General features: G+C 37.6%; 1 protein-coding gene across 1 annotated transcript in view; it reads left to right on the top strand.

The window, feature by feature from the left end:
• The window catches only part of LOC140560726 (glycerol kinase-like), a 31,368-nt gene extending 9,573 nt beyond the window's left edge, over nucleotides 1-21,795 (top strand). The window contains exons 3-19 of the mRNA XM_072685242.1: nucleotides 2,630-2,736; nucleotides 3,496-3,573; nucleotides 4,246-4,325; nucleotides 4,429-4,566; nucleotides 5,157-5,266; nucleotides 7,351-7,417; nucleotides 9,238-9,273; nucleotides 9,416-9,483; nucleotides 10,343-10,385; nucleotides 10,470-10,550; nucleotides 11,218-11,296; nucleotides 11,424-11,520; nucleotides 12,760-12,844; nucleotides 14,198-14,318; nucleotides 14,994-15,137; nucleotides 19,212-19,298; nucleotides 19,723-21,795. Coding sequence (XP_072541343.1) covers nucleotides 2,630-2,736; nucleotides 3,496-3,573; nucleotides 4,246-4,325; nucleotides 4,429-4,566; nucleotides 5,157-5,266; nucleotides 7,351-7,417; nucleotides 9,238-9,273; nucleotides 9,416-9,483; nucleotides 10,343-10,385; nucleotides 10,470-10,550; nucleotides 11,218-11,296; nucleotides 11,424-11,520; nucleotides 12,760-12,844; nucleotides 14,198-14,318; nucleotides 14,994-15,137; nucleotides 19,212-19,298; nucleotides 19,723-19,736 — 1,435 coding nt within the window. The 3' untranslated portion in view covers nucleotides 19,737-21,795. The remainder of the gene's footprint in view (nucleotides 1-2,629; nucleotides 2,737-3,495; nucleotides 3,574-4,245; nucleotides 4,326-4,428; nucleotides 4,567-5,156; nucleotides 5,267-7,350; nucleotides 7,418-9,237; nucleotides 9,274-9,415; nucleotides 9,484-10,342; nucleotides 10,386-10,469; nucleotides 10,551-11,217; nucleotides 11,297-11,423; nucleotides 11,521-12,759; nucleotides 12,845-14,197; nucleotides 14,319-14,993; nucleotides 15,138-19,211; nucleotides 19,299-19,722) is intronic.
• Nucleotides 21,796-22,476: the final 681 nt, after the last annotated feature.

Raw genomic sequence — 22,476 nt, 5'->3', positions numbered from 1 at the left:
CTTCAGGGGATTTTTAAAGATTTTAGAACGCAAGATTAAAAATCACTGCATACTTGAATGCATACATAAATGCAGCTGCTGTAGTCATTGTTATACAGATGTTGAACATTAACAGGAGTTAAGTTTTATTTCCTTTTACTGACCTTTGTAAAGAAAACACACGTGGACAAAATTGTTGGTACCCCTCGGTTTAAGAAAGAAAAACACACAATGGTCACAGAAATAACTTGAAACTGACAAAAGTAATAATAAATATAAATTCCATGAAAATGAACAAATAAAAACCCAACATGTATTTTGAACCATGCTTCAACAGAATTATGTAAAAAGGTAAACCCATTAAACAGGCCTGAACAAAAATGCCTGAAAAATAATGAAAATAATGTGACCAAAGGGACATGTTAAATTAAGGTGTGTCCACTAATTAGCATCACAGGTGTGTACAATCTGGTAATCAAGGAACATCAGTGTCAGATTGCACCATCCGTCGTTGTTTGAGCCAAAGTGGACCTCATGGGAGACAACCAAGGAGGACACCATTGTTGAAAACAAATCATAAAAAGGCCACACTGGAATTTGCCAAACTACATGTTGACATGTTGAAGCCCCAAGGCTTCTGGGAGAGTGTCCTATGGACAGATGAGACAAAAATGTAACTTTTTGCCAAGGCACATCAGCTCTATGTTGACATATGGAAAAATGAAGCATATCAAGAAAAGAACACTGTCCCTTCTGTGAAACATGGAGGAGGCTCTGTTATGTTCTAGGGTTGCTTTGCTGCATCTGGCACAGGGTGTCTTGAATCTGTGCAGGGTACAATAAAATCTCAAGACTATCAAGGGATTTTAGACAGAAATATGCTGACCAGTGTCAGAAAGCTTGGTCTCAGTCGCAGGTCATGGGTCTTGCAACAGGATAATGACCCAAAACACACAGCTAAAAACACCCAAGAATGGCTAAGAGGAAAACATTAGACTATTCTGAAGTGGCCTTCTATGAGCCCTGATCTAAATCCTATTGAGCATCTTTGGATAGAGCTGAAACATACCGTCTGGAAAAGGTACCCTTTAAACCTGAGACAGCCGGAGCAGTTTGCTCGTGAGGAGTAGGCCAAAGGTGCAGAAGTCTCATTGACAGTTGAAGGAATCGTTTGATTGCAGTGATTGCCTCAAAAGGTAGTGCAACAAAATATTAAGTTAATGGTACTATCATTTCTGTCCAGGCCTGTTTCATGAGTTTATTTTTTTAAATAATTCTGTTGAAGCATGGTTGAAAAGCAATGTCTGACTTTGTTTATTTTCATAGCATTTTTATTTATTATTGCTTTTGTCAGATTCAAGTTATTTCTGTGTGGGTTTTTCTTTCATTAACCGAGGGGTACCAACAATTTTGTCCACGTGTGTAAGGTACACAGGCAGTGAAAATGTTTAAATGAAATTTCCTGACTGCATTACTCTCTAACTGGATAGTTACCTGGTTGGTTTGCAGGCCAGTATTAAATGCACACATGATATACAATGTGCATTGTCCTTTATGTCAAAGCTTCATGTAGTTAAAAGGGTTGTAATATAAACTTTATCAGTTGGATGATAAATCAGCTTTATAGAGATAGGAGGTGATAGTGAGAGTGGTTGATAAGATTGTCCGTAGATAAGCTCACTTGATTTTGTTATTCATCAAGTGAACATAAACATTAAGTCACCTTTTTTATTTGACAGTTGTGCAGTGGTGGGGTTTAGTGGTCCTTTTAGCTTCATAAATTGCCATACTTTATTACTGTTGATTTTTTTTCGGTCACTTCTATGTTTTACAGTCTGATGCAGTACAGTCTATTAATCTTTTTGCTGCTAGATTCCTGCTCTACCCTGGGAAGCTGCTTGACCCTCAGTGGGGTTTCTGTCATATGGATACTTTGGATTGGGTCGTTGGTTGCTACTGTTTAAAATGCTTTTTTTTAATGCTATTGTTTCAAACCATTTGAAACAGATAATAACCTGAAAGAGAGAACAGCCTGAAAGAGATAATATCCTGAGAGAGTGTGGGAATAAAGTAGTAATCAGGTTATATTCACATGTGGTATTTGACTCATTTACAATGGACAGTAAGTCATATAGTCTCATTACTTGCTACAATCGTCTAAACATTTTATCATCTGGAGATTGTTACTTTGACCTCAATGATGCCACAGAGAACAAAGTAGCAATCCGTGGCTAGGAGACAGCAGAGTAATATATTGCTGGTAGCATTGTGTGATAGGGGAGCCCTAGCTAGTAGGAACTAATTGAATATAACTAAATACACCTCTGAGGTTGACAGCAAAAACAAAACTTTCAGCAGAACTTTCCACTCACCACCGCGGTTTGCTGCCATTGCCACTGGTGGTGGCTGTTTTTTCCTTTGCAATTCCACTGGAAAACAATATCCTGTTTGCTGCTGTCTGTCTACTGTCATAATGTAAACATTAATGCAGTAAATTAAGCAGCTTTTTATGACTAACTGTAATTACTGTAAATTTTAGATTTATGATAATATTTGCCCCCACCAGCTGCCCAGGCTTTTCATGTTCTTGATTTGACACTTTTTTGTGCGGATATTTATTTTCTGTGTTGTCCATTCTTATTTCTGTGAGATGGGTGGAAGAAGACCCAAAGGAGATTTTGCAATCTGTGTATGAATGCATGGAAAGGACCAGTGAGAAACTTGCTCAGCTCAACATTGACATCTCCAACATTAAAGGTGTGTGTGGGTGCCTTTTTACATTTACATTTACATGTCAATAACCATTGACAGAATTGAGAATATAATGTAATGAACTAAGTTCTTGATTTGATATATACAGCTCATTAGCAAACACTTTCAGAGTTGTAGGGGGTGTGTTAAAGCAGGGAATCCCTTAAAATGTGCTGGGCAGGACCTCTAGCATCAAGCTATGTAAACCCCAAGCAAGGCTAACCTGTTGGTTATCATTCTACAACACAGTATGAAACAAAGCATTGGCATAGCATAGTGGGTAACAACAGTTTCTCTGGCCCGGGCAAACACAAAAAATCTTAACACTACATTCTCCTACCTGTGTGACATGATTCACGTGTAAGTGCCTCTGGATAAGTGTGTCAAATGCCATAAATTAAAAAAAAAAATGTTATGTAGTGATTGCAAATTGATATGTGTATGAAAATTCAGAATTCAACTCAAATTCAATTCAGGTTTCAATACATTCAATTCAATACATTTTTCAATGCAGGATGGAATTGTTAATTTTTTCATGTTCAGTGTATGACAGCATTTAACATTGTTCCCACTTAACCCTCTAGCCACAAGCAAACACATTACATACAAGCTAGCATGCTAGTAGTGATATATCAACACAATATGGTGTATCACACTGTTAGAATCCTGGTGTCTGTATGTCTGTAGACATGTATTTGTGTTTTTGGTTGAGGGCCAACAGAGCAACATCATAAAACAGAGGTTTGTTTTTCTGTGTTTCTGTAGCACTCGGAGTGACCAATCAAAGAGAGACCACTGTTGTTTGGGACAAAGAAACTGGAGAACCTCTCTACAACGCTATCGGTGAGTCACTACTGCACACATCACCTGCAGGGCAACTAACTGAAATAAGCAAACTGTTCTAGCTCTTACCAATAGTTATTGTTAACCCGCTTCAGAAAACAACCTCTGGTTTGTGTTTGGGGTTTTTGAACACCAAGTTGTGTTCAGGTTTCAACAGTCTAGCTAATAATTGAAGATTATGCTGAACAATTCAGAGGATAAAATAATGAAGGATCATTATTTTATCCATTTATTAATATTGATTTTTTAATATAATATTAATGTCAGAAAAGGCTACAGTGACTCAGATAACAACTCACAGTTGTGTACACAAAAGCATTGTGAGCAGAAAAGCATCTCAGAATGCACAACACGTCCAAACTTGAGGCAGATATAACAGTTAGAGAGACCACATCAGGTTTCACTTCTGTCAGCCAGGAAGATCTGAGGCTGCAGTGAACACAGGCTCACCAAACCTGTATAGTTGAAGACTGAAAAGCGTAGCCTGGTCTGATGAATCTCAATTTCTCCCTTTTGAGGGATATTTACAAAAATCACTGGTGTGTGATTAAGTTTAAGTTAAGCTTATTTGGTGTTAGTAAGCACCACTGTCTGAGGGAGAGGTCACTAAATTCTATCCTCACATCAAAGTATGACCACACCTCAAGCTAATAACATTTAAAATCTTTCCAGTGTGGTTGGATCTACGAACACAATCCACTGTGGAGAGGCTGATTGAGAAAACTCCTGACAAGAACAAAAACCACCTAAAGGTAACGTTAAGGCATATGCACACATTACTCTAAACGCATTTTGAAACCAATGACTTGTTCACAATTCTGTGTTTGAAATGATTTATTTTACTGTCTTTTTCAGAATAAAACTGGTCTACCCATCAGTACATATTTCAGTGCACTAAAGCTGCGCTGGTTGATGGATAATGTGAAGGAAGTGGCAGAGGCGGTGCACACTCGACGAGCTGTTTTTGGGACGGTGGACTCTTGGCTCATTTGGGTAAGCAAATTCACACAGACAAAATGATTGCACCATATTGAAAGTCCAAACTTGCAAATATTTTAAATATTGCAGTATGATGCAGTATTGGTTAAAGGTCATACTGAAATGAATGTGTGGAGCATTTAAAAAGAAACATACTTTAACCAATGTTGAATTCTGTGTAAGGCTAAAACTGTAACAATGTAAAGATTAATTCAATTTAGATCTCTAGTCCATTACATGTTTAATCATAGAAACATAATCATGCTGTGTGTGCCAGATTGAATTAATGTCTATAGATATTCATGTCTATAGAAATACACTGTAAATTATTATTTGACCAAGTAAGACTAATTGACTATAAATTAACTGCTAAATCACAATTTGACTTCTTCAAATAAATCCATATACAAAGTCAATGTAAACTGTATACATGTGTTGACATTTATAGTGTAGTTATCTTTAAAAAGATAATAATTATACATGTAATGATACTGATGATGGCTGAAATAATAACTGAATACTGACTGTTAGATATGACTGTTAGATATAATGTAAGCCTAGATGTAATGTAAGTGTGTTATTTTATTGTTTTGTTTTTGCCTCAGTCTTTGACTGGGGGAAAGAATGGTGGGGTTCACTGTACAGACGTCACCAATGCCAGCCGCACCATGTTGTTCAACATACACACAATGAAGTGGGACCTGGAGCTCTGCAAGTAAGTTTGCATGTCTTATTTTTCATACTTTGTTGACAAATATGTATTACAGATATTACACAAGTATTTATATTTAATAACAATCTGTTCATTTGGTCTTAGACATATACAGTGGGGCAAAAAAGTATTTAGTCAGCCACTGATGCCACTGTGCAAGTTCTACTATGAGAGACAAAATGAAAAAAAAAAACTCCACAGACTTTAAACTCCCTCCACAAATTTTCTATGGGGTTGAGGTGTCGAGACTGGCTAGGCCACTCCAGGACCTTGAAATGCTTTTTACAGAGCCACTCCTTTGGTGCCCGAGCAGTATATTTGGGATCATTGTCATGCAGTTTTTACCACAAAGTTCTATTTTGGTTTCATCTGACCACATGATATTCTCCCAATCTTCTTCTGGATCATCCATATGCTCTCTGGCAAACTTCAGATGGGCCTGGACATATACTGGCTCAAGCAGGGGGACACGCCTGGCACTGTAGGATTTGAATCCCTCTCGGCATAGTGTGTTACTGATGGTAGCCTTTTTTACTTTGGTCCCAGCTCTCTGCAGGTCATTCATCAGGTCTCTGTGTAGTTCTGGGATTTTTGCCAGAAATCTTGCTTGTGTGTGGGTGACGAAATACTTTTTTACCACCATCATTTACAAATAAATTCTTAAAAAATTCTACAATGTGATTTCCTGGATTTTTTTTCTCTCTTTCATTTTGTCATTCATAGTTAAAGTGTCTCTATGATGACAATTACAGACCACTCTAATCTTTCTAAGTAGAAGAACTTGCACAATACTTTTTTGCCCCATGTATGTAAGTAGCTACAGTCAAAAAATTGGACATCCCTTGAAATCCTTCTTTGCAAATGCCTTAGAGAGCTCTTTGGATCTTGTCATGGTGACGCCACTCAGTTCAACAATCAAGAGGACACTAATCTGAAAGTTTTAATAAGAAAGGTCCTTCAAAATTCTCTCTAACAATATTCTAATCATCTACCGCTGATGTATAATTTATTATAGTTTTAGCTATTTTAAGCAGTAATACTTGTTGGGTGTGCAATAATTGTTGGGATTGCATTCTTGAACTTCCCATATTGTCATGTAAGATCAAATGCTAAAGTCTTACTGTAGACCTAGTATTACAAGCACTACTATTACCATTATTGTCATTTTCATGACTGATTGGAGCATTACAGTAGTACACTTAATAGGTAGGTAGGTTGGTAGGTATCTGCACACTTAGGATTATTTCTTCCTCAATTAATGGGTGCAGGTTGTGTACCTTGTTGTTTCTATACTGTCTTCAAATCAGGTTCAGCCTAAACACTCTGTCTCTATGTGTATTACACTTCTCTGTGTGTAAACAGTTCTTTTAACAAATGAATTCAGCGACTTTTTAAGTTGCTTTCATGGCTGACACAGATGTGCACACATACAGTTTGTCTAGTCGCTGTAGAGAAGAAAGTATTGTCAATAGAATTGACTCCCTGGAGCAGATAAACATGAACCTGTTTGCACCATGCCTAATGCCAGGCGTGGGCTAGAGGGGTATAACGTCCCCAGCACTGTGGAGCATTGGAACTGTGTTCTCTAGAATGTTGGTGCTCCATCCAATACTTTAGGGTTAAGTTGGGGACTTAGGGATTGTAGAGGTAGAGGTTGGGTTGTAATAAACATCCTGACCTGACGTTCTTGACACTGAATGGAAGAACATTGGAGCAATGCTCCAAAATCTAATAGAAAGCCTTCCCTGGACAGTAGAGACACTTACTCCATAAACTGGATAAACTCTTTTTTACTATTCTTGATTTTAGAAAAAGCAATAAATGAGCATGTGTCCCAATGCTTTTGTCCATATAGTGTATGTATCACATATGTGCAAGCAGGTATATGTAATAATAAGGTTGCAAACCTAAACCAAACCTTAACCACTGTAAATAAAAAGATTATTTAAGAAACAAATTGAACATCGAAAACATATTTTACAAAGTAAAGACGATTTTGTTCGTGCCATAGTTTTTTGTGTGGATTTGTGTTCTGTGGGCATTTTAAAATTTCATCTTCATTCTAAAAAATACATTTGTAATTTTAGATATTTTGATGTTCCTATTGAAATTCTCCCTGATGTCAGGAGCTCATCAGAGATATATGGCTACATGGTATGTAATATATGTGTGTGTGTGTCTATCTTATTTTGTAGTCCTTTAAAGCCTTGACCTAAATCAACCAAAATCAATTCCATTTATGATGCCAAGAAATGTAATGTGCAGAATCATAAATCCATTTAACTGAATTTGCTCAACACAGCAAGCAGCACATTGTAAAAACAGTATGATGTAACAACCATTTTTATGGTGCTTTTGTGTCAGTGTAGTTCAAAGTTCAAAGTAATGTTTCATACAATGATTCATACATTGAAAATTTGAACAAAAATTGTGTTACTCTAAGTGTTTGGTTTGGTGAAAAGGAACCCTGGTGTGATTGCTCTGTTAGTGTGGTTCATTAGAGTAACAAAGTTAGTGAACTCGCGCACCACACAAGCCGAGACCGCCTGACGTGAGCAGAGGCCGCAGGTGAGTCTTGAATCTAAAGGAACAAAACAAAGAGTTGTGCATGGACACAGGTTCACACCTGCCCGCAAAATCTAATATCCCTATCCACTCACTACACCAACGTCATGCTGTCTGCATCTGTGCGCTTTATCACAGGTGAGTCTCCGTGCAGACCTGCCCACTTCTGTCTGACGCTTAAGTTTAGCGAAGCTATGTCCCAAACCACACACTACCACACTACACAATGTTTAGCCACCATTAGAATTGCAATTATTAGTGTAGTTGTTTTAGCAAAGTAAAGACATGTTAGTTGAGATGCAACTTTAACATTAATGCCGTTCAGTGAACAAATTATGACGTGTACATGATCAAAATTGTGGTTTAATCAAGACAACATGATAAAAAAAGATACAGCAGTATTTTTGCCCAGCTAGTTTCTGAGTGGATCACTCAGGACACATGGATACAGTATCCTTATGCAGACTTACAGCTTTCTGTCATCCATGCGTCTCCTTTTTTCCTTTTGGTTTGATTGCAAACATGTCAGTATGAACGCAAAGCAAACCCTAATAGTAAATGGTCATTATTACACATTCTAAGTGTACAGAGGATTCACAAAATAAGAATTACAGTATACAGTGTAATTGCCCGTTTACTGTACATATGACAACATTTCAACTTATGTTAAGCCAGCACTGTGTTTGATGCAGACACACTTATCTTCTTTATCTTCTTCCTTTCCACTTTTTTTTTGTCCACATGAACCACATGCGTTCTGCATCCAGTAATCCCAAAATTGCATTTAAAATGACATATTGACCTTTTGATCACCGAAACCAGTTCAGTAATCACTCAACACTTCATTTCCACTTACATCATATTCTTTCACTAAGCAGTCGTCTTCCCGAGCAATTTCAGCTTACTCCTTTAGAATTGCCATAGCATACTCAGCTTCTCATCAGGCACTCCCAGATCACACCATTTAAACCCTTGGGTACTGGTCTTCCCAGTCATATCACACATCTGTGCTAGTAGTGTATGTATTAAAACAAATTACCTGTGGAAAACAAGTCCAATCTCTGAAAAAACAAATACAAATTTAAAGCTTAATTTAAAAACATTCACTGTAGAATGAACTAACAGAATTCAGCAACTGTCCAGTGAATTGGGTTAGAAAGTTTCTCATCAACAGGTTTTCTGTTCCTTTCTAGTTACATGAAAACAAAGTAGTGAACCAGGTTGAAAAACATTGGAACAGGTTGATAGGTTGGAAAACATTGCAGCATTCCTTGAGAAGTGCATTTTTTTTGCACCATGCTTCAGCATAACAATTCAGATATGGGAAGCTCCAGTTCTAGTATTAAAATTCTGCATTAAACTGTAAATATATGATTATAAATGTTTCATATTCTGCTTTTGTTTTATAGGGTTCTGGTTCACTGGCAGGAGTTCCCATCTCTGGAGTAAGTTTGTAGGCAAATCAAATCACATTACTTGTCAGCTAGTTTAGACATTATTGTGATTTGTTTCTTAATGCAGAACTGTATGTCCCAGTGTTAGAGCCTGGCTTTTTCTGTAAATAAATTGCATTTGCACATTCCTCAGTGTTTGGGAGACCAGTCAGCTGCTCTTGTGGGACAGATGTGTTTTAAGGATGGTCAAGCCAAAAACACGTAAGGGCAATATTAATACTTTGCAGCAATGAGTGTTTTAAACATATTTCACTTATATATAAATGTGCATATTATATAATTATGCACATTTCAAGGTACTAGTTTTATATATCACAACAAGAGAAAATACAGTTAAACTCAAAATTGTTTAACCCCTATTGTAAATGAGGTTTATTAGCAAAATTTATGAACATTTAGCTGCAATTAAACAACATAATTAATATAACAAGTGGTTTCTCTAAATTCAACATATTGCCACAGAAAAAAGCCACATATGTTTTGGGATTCTGTTCTTTGGAGTGATTAAACAGAATTTTTGGCCTGGATTAGCAGTGGATGAGAAAGAACATAGCACACACTAAAAAGAACACCCTGTCTACAGTAAAGCGTGTTGGAAACCTGGAGCGTGTGCAGAGCAAGATGGATTCAAACATGTATCAGGAAATCTTAAAAGAAAACATCATGCCTTCTGTAAGGAAGCTGAAACTTAAATGTCACTAGACCTTCCAACAGGACAATTATCTCAAGCATTCCTCAAAGTCCACCATTTTGTTACATTTGCTTATAAACATAAATTGCAATAGAGGTTGAAGCATTTCAAGTGCAACAGTACAATTTATCATTTTGGAGGGTTAAATGTTTATTTACTGCATGGAGTTAGTGACTTTTTTCAGAGCTCTAAATAGATTCCACACAGCTTGTTTTGGAGAGGATGGAAGAATGAGATATATATAGTATATATCTCATATATGTATAGTATTATTGGTGTGTATTGTACATGCATACTGAGCTGTGATTCAGACATTAGGGGCATCACCAACTACTGTGTTAACCTCCTCATCACTCTGTCCTATTATAGATATGGAACTGGTTGCTTCATGCTTAAAAATACTGGTGTAAAGGTAAGTAACTTTTAGTGGCAATTTTTCATATGCACTGATATACTCATTAAAAATGATTCACTTTTTAAATAATCTACTTCACAGCCTGTGATGTCAGACCATGGTCTCCTTACAACAGTTGCATACAAACTAGGAAGGGACCAACCAGCTTACTATGCACTTGAGGTAAGATATTGCTTATAGCCCAACATGTTTTTTTCAGAAACTGTTATCATTCAACTGCAAAAAACACAAAAACGCTAGATTGCATTCTAAATCTGACTTATTCAGATTTGTTTAGTTTTCTAGTGGACACCTGAAACAATTTCTTTACACTTCTCTTCAGTGATCTTCTGCATCTGGATGACATTAATAAAATCACAACAGGACAAGTGGGTTTCTAATAGGTTCTGTTTTCTATGGATACAGATATTTGCATCACGTCATATGTTATTTGAAAGTGATAGTTTAGTAAAAAATCTAAGGTTGCGCTGTATTTAATTGTGCCACTTGCACTGAATTGTGTGATTGTGTGATATGAATACATAAAAGTATGAGATAAAAATGAAAATGTATTGTACTGAAATAATGGATTACAATATTTAACTTGTTTTTTAGACATTTAAAGGAGTATGATTAAATAAACTAACAAATAAACAGAATTCAGTTAGAAGTAAATGAATAGAAAAAGTGTGCAGACTCAAGCCAGCAAGTTAGCATGACGAAGACGTGGACAGGAGTGTCAAACTGGATTGGATTAGATTTTGGTTTATTACATAATTACATAGTTGATTACTAACTACAAAAAAACCTTCTGTTTTGTTTCCTTTGCCTATTGGTAACTGTGCATCAGGGTTCTGTTGCCATAGCAGGAGCAGTAGTGAGGTGGTTGAAGGACAATCTGGGAATAATCAAATCATCTTCAGATATAGGTGATTGATTCTTTTTTCTTCATATTCTGCACAGCATTATCATTACACATGTCATTTAAAATTACTGATATTTCTGTAAGATCATCATGACATTTTTGACATCATGAACTTCACTGTTCTTTTGTAGAAAAGCTGGCTGCTGCAGCTGGAACGTCTTATGGCTGTTATTTTGTTCCAGCGTTTTCTGGGCTGTACGCCCCGTACTGGGAGCCTAGTGCTCGAGGGTAAGTAAAACAGGTGGAAATCAACAGATAGGATATTACAGTCATACACTCAGGCCACAAAAATTATTCTATTGTGATTTGTCCCATATAGATGAATTACACACACATTAGCTTGTAAAAGTATAGAAGCACCTCTGAAAGTCATCAGATTAATCTGGATTGCAAATGACACTACATAAAAGACGGCTGTTCCAAAATGAAGGACCTTTGAATACAGTCCAAAATTCTGCCCAGGTTCAGAGCTTCCGTTTTTATAAGTGTTTATAAGTGAAGTGTTTTTATAATGAAATCCTTGAAGAAGTGAAAAAGCACACAAGTTTCACTCTGCAGTTGCAAGTGGCAGGACCCTTCTGGTGACATCTTCACACAGCCTGGTTAAACTGTTCCATGTGTGTTATCAATAGGCTACTAAGGAGTTTTTATAAGATTGTCCTACCGAAGTTACAGCCTAGGCTTTGGAATGCAGCTACTGTCATATAATTGCTCTTGCTTTCTAGTTCTGTGTTTTGGCAGGATCCTTCCATGCGCCACCTTATCACACCATTCCACACACCTGCAGCTTATCTGAGCACACATTAGGACTCGCTTATAAACAGCAAGGTTTCTGTCTGTAGTTGCAAAGTCTCTGCGTGTCTATACTTGAAAGGACATGAGGGGGAAAATAATATGTATTTTTTTTTTCAGATTAGTTTAGGATATTAAGATAAAGGAAAAACATATTTGCATAACCCACGTTGTCCTGTAGATGGCACCAATACACCATTTACTATTATCCCCACTGTCTATTGTCTAGTTGTCTAGTGCTGGAAGTTGTATATCTGTAATTGAAACTATTCCAATGGAAATGGCCCATTATGTAGCACTTTTTTTTTCAAAACAGACTTTGAAGGAAGGGATACACAAATATTTTAAAGTTACAAGCTACAGCTTTCTGGACACTTTATGGCTATGGCATTTAAGACTAAAATACTACGAAGAAATCAAAATAAAAAACTATACTGATCAGCCATAACATTAAATACTGGCAAGTGAAGTCATGAAAACATTTATGATCATCGACAGTGACCATCTGTCAATGGTTGGTTATGCAAGTGAACAGTCAGTCCATGAACATGTTGTGTGTTGAAGCAGAAGCATAATAATCTGAACCACTATGACATGAGCCAAATTGTGATGGCTAAGTGACTGGGTCAGATATTTCTACAAGCGTCTACTTTTTCTTTTCTCTGTCTCTCTTAGGATTATCTGTGGCTTGACGCAATTTACAAACAGGAGCCACTTAGCATTTGCTGCACTAGAGGCTGTGTGCTTTCAAACACGAGAGGTAATGCAAGTTTATTCTCACATATAGCTTACCTCTTGTTGTAGTGTTGCACATCAGTAAAATGAATTGCTCAGATGTATGCAAGTCATTCACTAATGTTTAGCAGTTTTTTTTAATGTGCTTAAAGGATCTAGAGGAGGACATACACAATAAAAAAAAAGGTGCACGTATTTGTCACTGTACAGTGTACAGCGAAATGTGTCCTCCGCATTTAACCCATCTGGTAGTGAACACACACACACACACGTGTTAGGGGCAGTGAGTACACACACACACACACCCAGAGCGGTGGGCAGCCAACTCCAGCGCCCGGGGAGCAGAGAGGGTAAAGGGCCTTGCTCAAGGGCCCAACAGTGGCAGCTTGCCGAGCCCGGGAATCGAACCCACAACCCTGTTATCGACAGCCCGGAGCTCTAACCGCTGAGCCACCACTGCCCCAGTGTAAAATGATAAATTATCAATAATATTAATACATCAATTTATGTCATTTAATTTAGTTTACAGAATAATAGTCCATTACATTGCTAAACAAAATACATATCATACATCTAAGGTGGGACTAGACTCAAGGATATCACCACACACACAACCATTTTGGTCCTTTAGACTAGATAGAAAAAAACCTAACCAGGCAAAATTGAGTTCTATACATAGAACCATTTCCTTTATTGGAGAACCCTTAAGGAAACATTTGTTTTAAGAGCATAGGAATAATTCAGCATAATTAATAATAAATGCATAATTTAGCAATAATAAATGTAAAATGAAATGTGTAGCCCTGCCTTTCTCCCTGAAATCTGGTTTAGTTCCACACCAAAACTTATTTCATGTAGCTCGCTGATTAGAGAAATTCTGTCCAAACCATAGTTACTGGGACATAGACTTAGCTCCTTAGCAGACATGCCAATGACAACTATGATTGGTGCCACTTGTTAAATGTCCCAACAAAAATTGATCAGGGGCAAATAAAAAAAATGTCAGAGAATAATATTGTAAGAGATTGCATTTGGTGTGAAAGCAGTCATCTGTTTTATTTGTGCTTTCTTTAGTGTGTGGTGAAGCAAAGCATGGTGGATATTTTGTATTTTGAATTTACTGTTCAGAACCTGTGTTGCTGCTGTTTAACTAGTAAAAGTTTTGCTGTTAGTTATGCAAGTTAAACCAAAGTTTATTTTAAAGAAATGCTCTCCATTCCTTGTTCAGGGTGTTCAAAATGTTTATCTCGTTATACTTAAAACAGTAAGCCTCTGTTAATTAACCAATTGTTAATGTTGTAATTCTTTAGTTCATGTAAAAATAAAAATGTACCCCATTTATACAGTCCTAACTAACTACTGTTGTTCTACATTTCAGGTTCTGGATGCAATTAATCGGGACAGTGGTGTTCCACTTACTCAGTTACATGTGGATGGAGGGATGACTGCTAACAAATTACTAATGCAACTGCAGGCTGATATTCTCTGCATTCCTGTGGGTAGGCATATGTTTGTATGTGCAAACCTATTCTAAGTCAGGTAAATCAGACTGTAGGTGTGGAAGGCCAAAGCACTGCATGTTTTATGTGATAACCAATGAGTTATTCCATACTAAGTCATAGGGCCTGGAAGGTAACATCATTTTCATGAACACTTTTGTATAGTAACTTCTGTCACGCACATTTATAATGAGGAACTGAGGAACATTTGCCTAGATCATGCTCTTAAGTGCTTCAGAAATGTTGAATTTAACTGCTTACTAAATGCTGAACATGAATGAATCAAATCACCATTTTGTTACCAAGACATTTATAAATTCAGTAAGGCTGTTGGAGTGGCCCTGAGACACATCTATTATGAGCAGATACCTCTCTTCATTTAACATTCAGTCCTCACAGCCGTTACATACAACAGAAAGTAGAAAACATATATTTAACTGTAAATTACACAGTGTGTGTTCAGTGTGTGCATTCTCTTCAGGAGACTCACTTTTAGTTCTTCTGCAGAAATCTGTAGAGGTACTCTTTTAGAAGTTATTTTCAGGCCTTTAAACGGGATACCTGGTGTGTGCTCAATAGTGTGTATGTGTGTGTTCACTGCATGCATGGGTTAAAGGTGTAGGTCAAATTCTATTCCAATGGTGATTGTTGTTTTCTTGCTTTTCTGTTGTGCAGTGAGACCCACTATGTCTGAAACTACAGCTTTGGGTGCAGCCATGGCTGCAGGAGCAGCTGAAGGGGTCAGTGTGTGGACCATAAACCCAGATGGTATGACCTTTGTGACCGCTGAGAAATACCAACCTCAGATCAACCCAGATGGTGAGAGCTCAAAAAGAGTACATTCTTTTTTCAAATCAGTTATTATTAGCAAATTATTTACTGTTTACTCAGAAAATATCTTAGCTAGTTTGTGTAGGCTAAGAACCAAAAGATACTGCAAACTAGCAACATGCAAATACAAAAGTCAGTAGGGATATCTAAATAAACAATACTCAACCTACTTCACTTTTTCTGAATGTCAAACAAATCACATGAGTACAACTGTAAGTCTTAAGTGGTAGATAAGTGCTGAATTAAGTACTCTTGATAGAGATTGATCGTCAGTCTGCGTTTGAAGACAGCGAGCACCTCTGCCATTAGCACACCCAGAGAACGTTGTTCCACCACTTATGCCAGGAAAATAAAAAATCTTAATGCTAGTCCTCCATGCATCTTTAAGGATCATGGGTCAAACCAGGCCGTACTTAAAGTGCTCTAGGTACGGATCGAGTTCTGACCATTGACATCAAGTACAGAGAAACTGATCCATCCTTGGCTTTGTAGGCTACCGTCAGGGTTTTGAAACTGATACAGGAACCTATAGTTAGCCAGTGAAGAGAAAACAGCAGAGGAGTAAATGTCTTCACAAACACTGAAGACAAGCTGTGCAACTGCGTTCTGGATTAGTTGGAGGACCTGATGGTACGCATAGAACGTGAAGAACAGCAAGAAGGGAGTTGCAGTGGGCAAGCCTTGAAACGACTTGAAGCCTTGAAGAGACAGAGAATTCTCTGGTTGTTGTCACAGAAAAATCAGCTGAGTCAGGTTTGCAACATAAGTTTAGAACAATAACTGATCATCTGCAACTACACCAGGGCCATATGCTTCTGCAGATGGAGTAATCAGTGAGTTCTGGAAGGAGATGGCTAGATCATGGTGAGGTCCTGTAGTTTCAGGGATGTACAGCAGCACAGTTTTGCTGGGGGTGAGTTTCAGATGATGGGCTTCCATCCATGACAGATATCAGTGAGACATGCTGATAGGCAAGTTCCCTGGTGTCAGAAAGTTAAGTAAGGATGAGTTAAGTTTCATCAATATAGTGGTAAGAGGATGTTATTTTACCAAGAGAGTAAGTGTAGAGGTAGAAAAGGCCAAGCACTCAGCCTTGTGGGACACCAGTGACACCAAAGTCTGCACAGAGCAAATGTCCCTGGTAAGATGGAAACCTGTGCCATGCAGAGCCAGTGAGAGGAAAGAAAGAAAAGATACTGATCTGTAGTTGCTGATGTCCAAGCTGTCTAGAGGTGGCTTCTTCAAGATAGGGACCACTTTGGCAGTCTTGAGCTTTTTATGATGAAAGAGATAGTGTGTCTAAAGGGCTAGAGGCAGGGAGAAAGGATCGGCAGACCTGGTCAACCTTCTCTTCAAAGAAGATGACAAAATCTTCCAGATAAAGGGTAGAAAGTGGCAGAGGAATAGAGGAGTTGAAGAGAGATGAAAGTGTGAGAACATTATGAAGATCTGGATTTGATGCTGATGCTTCCACTTTCTCTTTGTAGAAGGATGTTTTTAGCAGCTGTTATTTCCATTGAAAGCCTAGAAAGGAAAGACAGCAGAGGCCTTGTTGCAATTTCCTCCACTTTCCTTCAAACAGTCTCTTGGGTTGTTACACTGAATGGGGTAGCCATGGGGTAGGTGAAGAAGATCTTGCTGACTTTATAGAGAGAGGACAAAGAAGGTCAACTGAAGCAAAAGTAGATGAAAGGAAAGTTGTAGTGGTTTCCAGTGGGAAGGAGGAGAAGGCTTTAAGGTGTGAAAGTGTTGTTATAGCAGTTGAGGAAAGCACAAAGAATGCGGTGAGGAGTAGAACGTGGAGGTGGTGTAAGCAGGAAAAGCAGGAAGCGAGAGTGTGAAAGGATAGGAAGTGGTGATTAGACCTGTCAAGACTCACATCTCTAGTTTAATGAAGTGACACAATCTTGATTTTCTACAAAAGCTTCTACAGTCTACCTGCCAATAACACACAGACATAACTTCTTTTAACAAGCTGCACACTTGAAGCATGTGTTGACTACATGTTAAGAATACAACTATATGCGTTATCTTTCGTATTTAGATTATATAATTCTTATATGACTACCTATGGGTATAGAAAATAGTGAAGTAGTTTTATAATAAACATTTTGGGAAAGGAGACAGTAATGTTCTGTCACTCAATAAACAAACATATTTTAGTGTACAGTGGCCCCCAAAAGTATTGAATGTGTGTTTGTGTTAAGTTGTGGACATATGTGCATTAAATCTAGTAACTCCATTGTGTTAAGAAGCAAAATATCAATCCAAGTTTTAAAGTTTATTTTTGGCAAAGAATAGTTTTACATTGCTATCAGTTAAGCAATGTCTTTGCAAACGTCTGCAGGTTTGCATCCAAAAGGCCTTAGTACACTTCAGAGTTCATGAGTTTTACTGACACCTTTGTGTTTTTGTAAGATGAACAGTGTTCACACTGCTGTAGTACCCTGCGTTTTGGTGTAGTCTTTTTCCAGGCTTTCTCCACTCAAAGTCTCAAAGACTGTGTTAAAAGTGTTGTATCTAAAAAAAAAAAAAACATGCAAATATCATTTTACCATTTCATTTAGACTAACAAGACCCAGCAGCAACTCAGCTTCAAAATAGCACAAAAATGGAAGGGAGATTGTGGCTATGCTTTTGACTATTTAGCTGGAAAAAGTGGTGGCCTGTTTACACAGTAACAATATTGCTGATGAAATATATGCCTTCATAAGACATCTTTCCTATGGTCTCAGCCCTTGTGCTTTTTTTTAGCAGAAAATAACCAATATTAAAACAGACAGGGATAAATGGAGTAGGCGTGATTGTCTGAGCATACAGATATCCCAAGGTATCTTATGTCTCAGAATGATGTGTGTGCTTATTCACCTTACATGCTAACAAACATTTACACCATTACAGACCAGCTAGCATTACTGGAGGCAGAAATGTACATTACACAGATGATTGGCAGTTGCTCACACAGCTAATATATTACTGTTACCTTGTTGAGTGAAAATGATCAGGTTATCTTTTGACATGTTTTTGCAGATTACAAAGTGGAGTTTCTCCACTAGTGATGTGCCTTCATACTGTGGAACTGAGGTCAAAAGGTGCCTATAGCAGAGTTAAACCAGAGGGTGCACTGCTGCACAAAAAATATTGCTATTTAGAAAGTTTGCAAAAAAAACAGAAATGAATTGGAAAGAGTTCCAATGGTCCAAATACTTCTTAGAGCAATTGTATTTTAGAAGTATTAAGATTTTCATAACAAAGAATGGAATGCCTTCATGTTAATATTTTCACTACTAAGAGTTTTGGTAATGATAGGTTTGCACCATATGTACTAACATGGTTTACATAATACTGGCCACTCACTGTTAACAAGATTTATCTACCCTTTTATTCACAGCTGTCTTGAGAAAAATCCCCATCATGACAGCTTTTCAGGAGAGGGGAAGGGTTGTATACGACTAAATTATCACAATGGCTTAGAGGTCAGGAAAAAAACACAACAAAGCTCTCCAGACAGCAGCAAATTACAAGCAGATGTTCTTGAAGTGACAGTATGTGAAGTTTTTAATGGGGCACCCTCTCATTTTCTTGGCATGTTAAGAACACCCTAAGGCTGTTGAGTCAGAATACAACAGCCTTGGCTAATTGTGCATGAACATGATGGCTTCTTTCTTCTTTTCACATTTACAGTATAGCCTTGCTTACTCTGTCATTCCTCCAGAGGACGAAAGTTAACCATCATAATGATAAGACACTAGAAACACACTTTTTACTATAAAATAAAATTATAAAAGGATTCCAGGATTCTAAGATACCTTGATAGGGTAGTTGGGTATATTTTTTTTTACACTTTCTCATAGTAACAGTTCAACTGTTTAATATTTAGACCAGTTGTGAATCATATGATGTATGGTGCAATCTGAGTTTTACTAAACTGCAGAAAAATGGCAACCAGTTATGACTGGATTCCAATTATAGAATTGGAAATTCTTTAAGAACTACAGAAGTGATGATTCCTTCTCTATAGCACTATAGATGATCACAGGTGTCTATAATTGATTTCAACAGAAAGTGAATTCCGCTACACAAGATGGAAGAAAGCTGTCCAGAAAGCCATGAACTGGGAGACAATGGAGCCAGTTTCCAATGAGAATGGTAACACATATACACATATAAATAATGGTGTGGTAGACTTAGAGTGTGGTAGTAGAGCCCAACTGATAAACTTCTATAATATCACCTAGTAAAATCATTATTAGTACTGATCAAAAATGTTAGTTAATAGAAACTATTTGTATCTGATTTAACTGAATATAACACGACCAGCACCTTAACTTGAATGAGTAGCAGATAGTAGCAGAGTAGCAAATAAATCACAGGAAAAATGTAACTAAGTAGTAAATATCTACAGAAATGTTACTGTGTGTCCAGGCAAGTGGTTCTTCTGTTATAACATTATATTAACCCAAAAAAGTGTTTCTTTACCTCCATAAATTGCACCTATTCCCAATATTTAAATAGGTAATTCCTTCAAGCAGAAGTGGGTTATTTAAATCTGTGCCACTGTTTTGTTTTTCAGGATACCATAACTAGATGATTCTTTAAGCACTGCTGCTGAAGAAGATGGAGGGATGTTAATTCCCTCACAGCAATGATTCCATAGTCACATTACTGTACTAGTCAAGCTAAAATGGCTAGTTAAGACACACTTTTTTTTCCTGGACTGTTTATATTATATTACAAGGCATCAAGGCCTTGACAGCAAAACTGTACTAACATACCCATCTCTGTTCTCATTCAGTGCATTTGAAACCAACTGACCAGTTAAAATGATAGTCACCAAAAAGACTCATTGAGCTGATTTTCTCTTTACTCCAAATGCAATCGATCTGCCAAAACATGCATTACACTGCACTGCACAGTTCAAGATTAAAAAGGTGGGTTGTTGAAAATCATACTGTCCACACAGAAACTGCCCTAAAATGCTTTTGCATGATCATGCCAGTCCATCAACAGATGCTAACAGTACAAAGTTTGATGTCAAGTGCAAATGCCAAAACACACATAAACAAAGAGTCTACACATACTTCTTGGTAGAGAAAAGATGTGTGGTTAGAGTGGGCATCAAAATCCTGTGTTGGAAGAGAATGATAGTGCTGAATCCCCATGAGTTTCAGTCACTACCTCTGTTAGCTCATTAGCATCAATAGCTGCAGGTGGGGTGCAGTAATGGTGTATTGAGAAGAAGGGAATAGGGTAACTAGGCGTTAATTATCCAGTCATCACTGGCAGAATCACTGACATAATGTTTGAATTTCATGCCCAAGCCTGCTTGAGAAGTTCACTGTACCTGTTCACTTTATCTGAGTAATTACACTAGTCAAATTTTCCTGGGCATTGGCTGACCAACTACATATGTGATTAGAAGGAAAATACATTCCACTAATAATAATAATGACTACTGCCTTCACCTACAGTACAAAGAGGAAAAACGTGTGCTGTTATTCAACAGTTAAAATGTAATAGGCTTTCAGAGTGGTTGTGTGTAAAACATTGTGATAATCCAGATGTCTATAGAGTTTAATGCATTTAAAAGTAAAATCATAGAAATCTATTAAGGTAAAGGTGCACATATTTGTCACTGTACAGTGTACACTGTACAGCGAAATGTGTCCTCCGCATTTAACCCATCTGGTAGTGAACACACACTCACACACGCACATGTGTTAGGGGCATTGAGTACACACACACACCCAGAGCGGTGGGCAGCCAACTCCAGCGCCCGGGGAGCAGAGAGGGTAAAGGGCCTTGCTCAATGGCCCAACAGTGGCAGCTTGCCGAGCCGGGGAATCGAACCCACAACCTGTTATCGATATCCCTGCGCTCTAACCGCTGAGCCACCACTGCCCTTAATGACTACAAATTACTACACTTAATGACGACAAACATTACCTGAGACATTGCTATATGAGAGTTTTTAGCCTAAAACATTTACGTTTGGCTGCATTTGCAATTTATTAGCTAGCTGGTAAACTGCACTGGCCAGATAGGATAGTCTCGTGACATTTAGCAATTACAGCATCAGCAGGTCTGTTATTTCATTCTGATTTTATTTCATGGTATGATTATCACATTTATTCAAAAACACTTTCTTTTACAAACACCGGCAATCAATAAGGTGTAGAAATCATGTATACTGTTATGGTTAAGCGCTTATCAATGCAGCAAAAAATAGTGTCCAACAGAACAAAACATTCAATCACAGCATTTTCAGGAGCCATGAGACATGCTACACTCTGTTTGAGCATTTAATGAAACTCAAACTCCAAAACTGTTGTCCATAAGACATATTTGGTACATACAACATACTCGAGGGTAGGTATGGGTGATAATGGAGGTCATTTTTTATTTCTTCTCGTGCAGTACTAGTTTGTTTTTGTTCACTGATGTTTTCATTAACTACTCATTTGTAATTATTTTATTATTAATTTATTGTGATTGGTTTTAATATGATTATCTTGTACATGGTTTTTTAAGAAGTTTTTATGAAGACACTAAATAAAGATTGCTGTAAATGAAATGGAAACTGTGAATATGAATAATGTAAAATTCTTTGTTTTAGTCTTCTGCCATTCATTGGTGGTGGTTTTGCAGTTGAATGATTTCAAAAACAACCAACTAATAAAAAAAACAAACAAAAAAAACCCAACTCTAATGCTATACTCTCATTTCCTAGAATGGAACTGTTTTTTTTCCTTTATTGGTGGACTCATAAATAATTTGATAAGCTCTGCTCTGATTTAAGAGGAGAGGCTGCAACCGCACAGACAAAACAGAATTCAATTCAAATGTATTTCTATAGCATTTTTCACAACAAATGTTGTCACAGAGCAGCTTTACAGAGATCCGGGTCCAAGCCTCTTTTGTGCAAGCCAGTGGCAACAGTGGCAATAAAACAAAACTGAATCAAGAGAAAAATGTCAAATGTGTCATCAAGCCATAAAAGATGAAAACGTGAGGGAAATGTGAAAGTCTGAAACAGTAAACAGTGACAGTCATGCAGTGAGGTGAGAATGAATCAGTGTGAGGACCCAGAGCTGGACAGCGGGCAGCAGGGTAGTGGAGAGACAGATCTGGCAGTACCGGGATATAACAGTTGGAACTGGACATCTCAATACATGGGAAAGAGATGGAAAATAGAAAAGAGGGAAAAACACAAGGGGTTAGGCAGAAAGCAGCAAAAAAAAGGGTAGGCACCAACACCCAACCATGTCCATTTGTGTACTTGAGCAGCAAACAGACAGCAGGTGGCAGCTCAGCACATGGGGGAGAG

Source organism: Salminus brasiliensis, chromosome 8, assembly GCF_030463535.1.
Source record: "Salminus brasiliensis chromosome 8, fSalBra1.hap2, whole genome shotgun sequence".
NCBI lineage: Eukaryota > Metazoa > Chordata > Actinopteri > Characiformes > Bryconidae > Salminus > Salminus brasiliensis.
The sequence above is the reverse complement of the archived record's forward strand: the minus strand, read 5'-3'. Positions and strand labels throughout refer to the sequence as shown.